This window comes from Nelumbo lutea, chromosome 8 (assembly GCF_056320005.1).
Source record: "Nelumbo lutea isolate HS-2025 chromosome 8, American lotus-T2T, whole genome shotgun sequence".
NCBI lineage: Eukaryota > Viridiplantae > Streptophyta > Magnoliopsida > Proteales > Nelumbonaceae > Nelumbo > Nelumbo lutea.
The window spans coordinates 9,754,647-9,758,889 of record NC_142691.1 but is presented as its reverse complement, the minus strand read 5'-3'; the positions used below and the strand labels follow the sequence as shown (position 1 = coordinate 9,758,889).

At 40.5% G+C, this 4,243-nt stretch overlaps 1 protein-coding gene across 1 annotated transcript; it reads right to left on the bottom strand.

The window, feature by feature from the left end:
* Positions 1-593: 593 nt before the first annotated feature.
* On the bottom strand, positions 594-2,490 carry LOC148842616 (peroxiredoxin-2). Its single transcript, XM_088959143.1, has 3 exons — positions 2,254-2,490; positions 1,869-1,948; positions 594-983 (listed from the first exon to the last, which is right to left on the bottom strand). The coding sequence occupies exons 1-3, from the start codon at positions 2,406-2,408 to the stop codon at positions 730-732; spliced, it is 489 nt and encodes a 162-aa protein (XP_088815269.1). The 5' UTR covers positions 2,409-2,490; the 3' UTR covers positions 594-729.
* Positions 2,491-4,243: the final 1,753 nt, after the last annotated feature.

Genomic DNA, 4,243 nt, shown 5'->3' with positions numbered 1-4,243 from the left:
ATTGATAAAGCAAGCATGCGTTAGTTTAGGAGTAAGAGGAGAAAGGTAGTTTTAAGAGGGAAAATAATGCGGGAGAGACGTTAAGAATACTTTTAGCTAATTGAAATGGGAAAGGAGAGGAATGAGGAGAAAGAGGGAGGAATGTTGACTTGGTTCAAGGAGAGGGAGAAGCCTGAGCGATTTGGATTCTGATTTCAGTTCCCATTGCGACTACAAAACGCCATAAGTGTCCACTATCCTTGATGCCCATTCGGTCATTTGAGAGGGCTTTATTAGCACAGCAGCTTGGAGAAACCCAGAAGGTAACAAGCCGAAACTCCAAAAATAGGTTATACATGAACCAAAAAAATAATAATAATAACTTTAGGGTCTGTCAACGGAACTCAATTAACATGAAAGCCATCCAAAGGCCAAAGGGGACCTAGTTCAATTAGGAAAGATCAATGAACGTGGGGCAAGAATTCACATTAATTTGTTAATGAATCCGACGGATCAAAATTAGGAAATCACGTAAATCCATCATTAATCCAACTCTAGAAGGCAAAAAGACTAGTATTAATATCTTCAACATTCAACCAAACCACAAAAAGAGAGAATTCAAAACAAGTCATTTATTTCTTTATCACAAGTTCGTGCTGCCACAAAGATATTGTGCGAGAAGAGCATAAGCCAAGGGCCCACATAACAGTAGAAAGCAAAAGCTCAAAGGCAACTGTGAATATGTAGGAGTCAGAGAGCCTTGAGGATGTCCTCAGCACTGGAGACGGTGAATTCTCCCCCTGATTCAATGTTTGCAACTTTCACCTTGAGGTCGTCCACCAGAAGAGCAAACCTCCTAGAGCGGGTACCAAGTCCTTTCTCCGAAAGGTCAAGCTCAAGACCGAGTGCATGAGTGTAGGTAGCTGAACCATCAGCTAGGAACTTGACATGCTTGTTGTCAGGGTAGGTCTTCGCCCATGCCTTCATCACAAAGGGATCATTCACTGCAGTCAAGATTTAAAAAAACAAAAACATGGTTACTTGGTTAGGGATCATCATTAGATAGAATCATCAACTAATGCTATTCAGTATTCAATCCAGTTGAGGCTTTTGGGAAATGGGAAGGGTTCTATTGAGATGTTCAAAAAACTTGCAACATCCTAGTATTAATTCTCTGAATTTGTCACTTCTTCTGGAAGAAAGATGAGGTTATTCACAAGTATACAAATAATTCAGCAAAGACTAAAGATGAGGTTATACCACAGTTCACCCAACTTCCTTCAAATTCCAGAGAGAGAGAGCTAAAATTGGAGACCTTACAGGGAGTTCTCCATAAATGAAGCTTATGGCGATTTTATTTGAACTTCTGTTTAGGAAGAAGTATAATGATTGAACATTGTAAATTGGAACAGAGAATCTGCCGACCCATGTGAAACCCACACATTGGATCTTATCATCAATACGTTGCATTTCATGCTTTAACCATTGTCTTTAACTTGGTATTTGTAAATCAAATTTAAATTCAGGAGAGAATCCATCACTAGTTCTGATGGTTTTAAAAAACAGATAAAAACTGATCTTCAATTGTCTTGAGTTTTGTGCTAAATGTTCCTTGTATTATTTGAATAGAAAGATTGTAAAACCTTTTGGGCACCACAGAAAGACAAAGCTAATCTTCTATTTCAGTACATCACAGGTAATGGTATCGAATCAAGTTATGTAATTCTCTTCCTTATGCTCCGTTTATTTGATAATTCATTTGCGCTAGTGAAAATTCTGGTTTCCTTGGGATTAAACTTCTACTTTATTTGCAATGTAAACATTACGAGAGTCACAGAAGCAACAAAGTTCTGATCAAAGGAATAAAAATGACCAATTACGAAAAATACCACTAATGAGCAAAATTTCATCGACCCCTTTGGACTTGAGCTCTTCTGCTTTCTCAATGAAGCCAGGAACATGCTTCAAACTACAATCCACAAAAACAAAAAAATAAATAAGATAATTTCCAATATATCAGAATTAATTTATGTAATTAAAATAATATTAAATTTCCATATGCATTATATTAAAAAAATAAATAAATAAGCAGAATTGTACGATAAGGATGAATTCCCAATTAGATCAGAGCAAGCCTGGTCCCATCAAAGCAAAGATTTGAAGGGAAGGGAACATTATTGGAAAGTTAAAAGCAGCGAGACCATGAGTCAAGCGGCGGCGAGGGTTGGGCTGAAAGAGACAAGGACCGACGAGGGGGAGGGGGGATTCGGTTACCTGCAGGTTGGGGTGAAAGCACCGGGAACGCCGAACAAGATGACCTTTTTACCGGCAGCGAGGGAGTGAATGGAGACCTTTTGTTGGTCGTCGTTCTCGTCGAAGTAACTAAGAGTGCCGTCCGGAATCACGTCACCAACCGAGATGGGAGCCATTGCTGAATGCTGATTGCTCTCTTTTTTACTCCTTACCTTCCTTCCGAGACAAGAGGAGACGAGAGAGAGCGGAGTTAAGCACAAGGCGTATGAAGTATTAACTAAGAACTATAAATAGAGTTCAGATTCAGAGTGAGAGGAGAGAGAAAAGGAAAGAAATTCTGGTCGCCGTTCCTTTACTGAATTTAATAATTTCTTTGGGTCCGATTTCTTGTGAGTAAGTGATTGGATTTAGAATCGACGGTAGAAGGCGAATTATCATCTATAGTTATACTCGTAATAAATGAACCTGCTGCAAGGTGGGTCAGTACGTGTAGCCGATGACGTACTTGTCTTCTCCCACTTAAAATTGAAATAATAAAGTTTTGGAACCCTAAAATTAGTGGAGCAGATTGAAATTGATCCGACATTCTATTTCTGCTTCACCTAAAAATCTGCTTGTTCCCATTGATCCGTGGTGACCCAGTCCGGATCTCCTGCGTACGAGGATAATGTAATGTGGGTAGGGGTGGGCAGAATTCAGGAGATCTGGATGTTCCCAGTCTACGAATGTTCAATAATTTGAATTCTTCTTATTAATTTGGGGAAATTACAAAGACCCCCTTGTATTATGTATTATGGGGTCTGTGATAAAAAAACACCCTATACTTTGTTTTGGGCAAAGAGCCTCTTTGTACTATGACCGTGAGACAAAGATCCCCTTTCATTAATTTTTCGTTGAAATCGGCCGTTCCATCCCCATACTACCTTCATAATAAATATTCGAACAATTAAGAAAAAACACTGGTAGGATTACAATGGATTACAATTAGGATTGAAAATCTCTGTTGTAATTGTAATTGAATCAGGAGTCTCTTATCCTTGTATACGTAGGAGACTCTCGAGTGTATATATTTGGGTATTGTTAGTGAATAAGATATGATAGTAGAAACCAGAGAAGCTCTGGTTTTACATGGTATCAGAGCCAGGGCACTCTGGAGATCAATGGCAGCAGCAACGATCGTTCAGCGGCGGCACTTTGGACCAGTGATCAGTGGCGACTTCGGATCAGCGATCAGCGGCGACAACGTTCTACGTTGTGGTTTTCAGTCCGGCATTGTGTTTTCGGACAAGCGGCGGCACTTTGGTGATCATCGTCTTCTTCGGTGAACAATGGCGACACTTCTTCTGGTTTCGGACCAGTGATCAATTGCACTGTGTTTTTCAGTCTGGCGTTGTGTTTTTGGACCAGCAGTGGTACTTCGGTGATCATCGTCTCCTTCGGAGAACAATGGTAGCACTTCCTCTGGTTTCTACTATCATATCTTATTCACTAACAATACCCAAATATATACACTCGAGAGTCTCCTACGTATACAAGGATCGGAGACTCTTGATTCAATTACAATTACAACAGAGACTTTCAATCCTAATTGTAATCCATTGTAATCCTAACACCCCCCTCAAGTTGGAGCATGCAGATTGTGAATGCCCAACTTGCGGAGAAAGTACTCAAATTCTTTGCGACCCAATGCCTTTGTAAAAATGTCAGCCAACTGAACAGTAGTCGACACATAAGCAGGACGTATGCAACCATTTTGAACCAATGATCAACGGTGACTTCAAACCAGTGATGAGCGATGACTTCGGATCAGCGATCAGTGGCGACAATGTTTTGCGTTGTGGTTTTCAGTCCGGTGTTGTGTTTTCGGACAAGCAGCGACACTTCGGTGATCATCGTCTTCTTCGGTGAACTGTGGTGGCACTTCTTCTGGTTTCTGAAGTATCACTGTTCATCGTCTCATTCGGTGAACAACGGCGGCACTTCGAACCAATGATCAGCAGCGACAACGTTC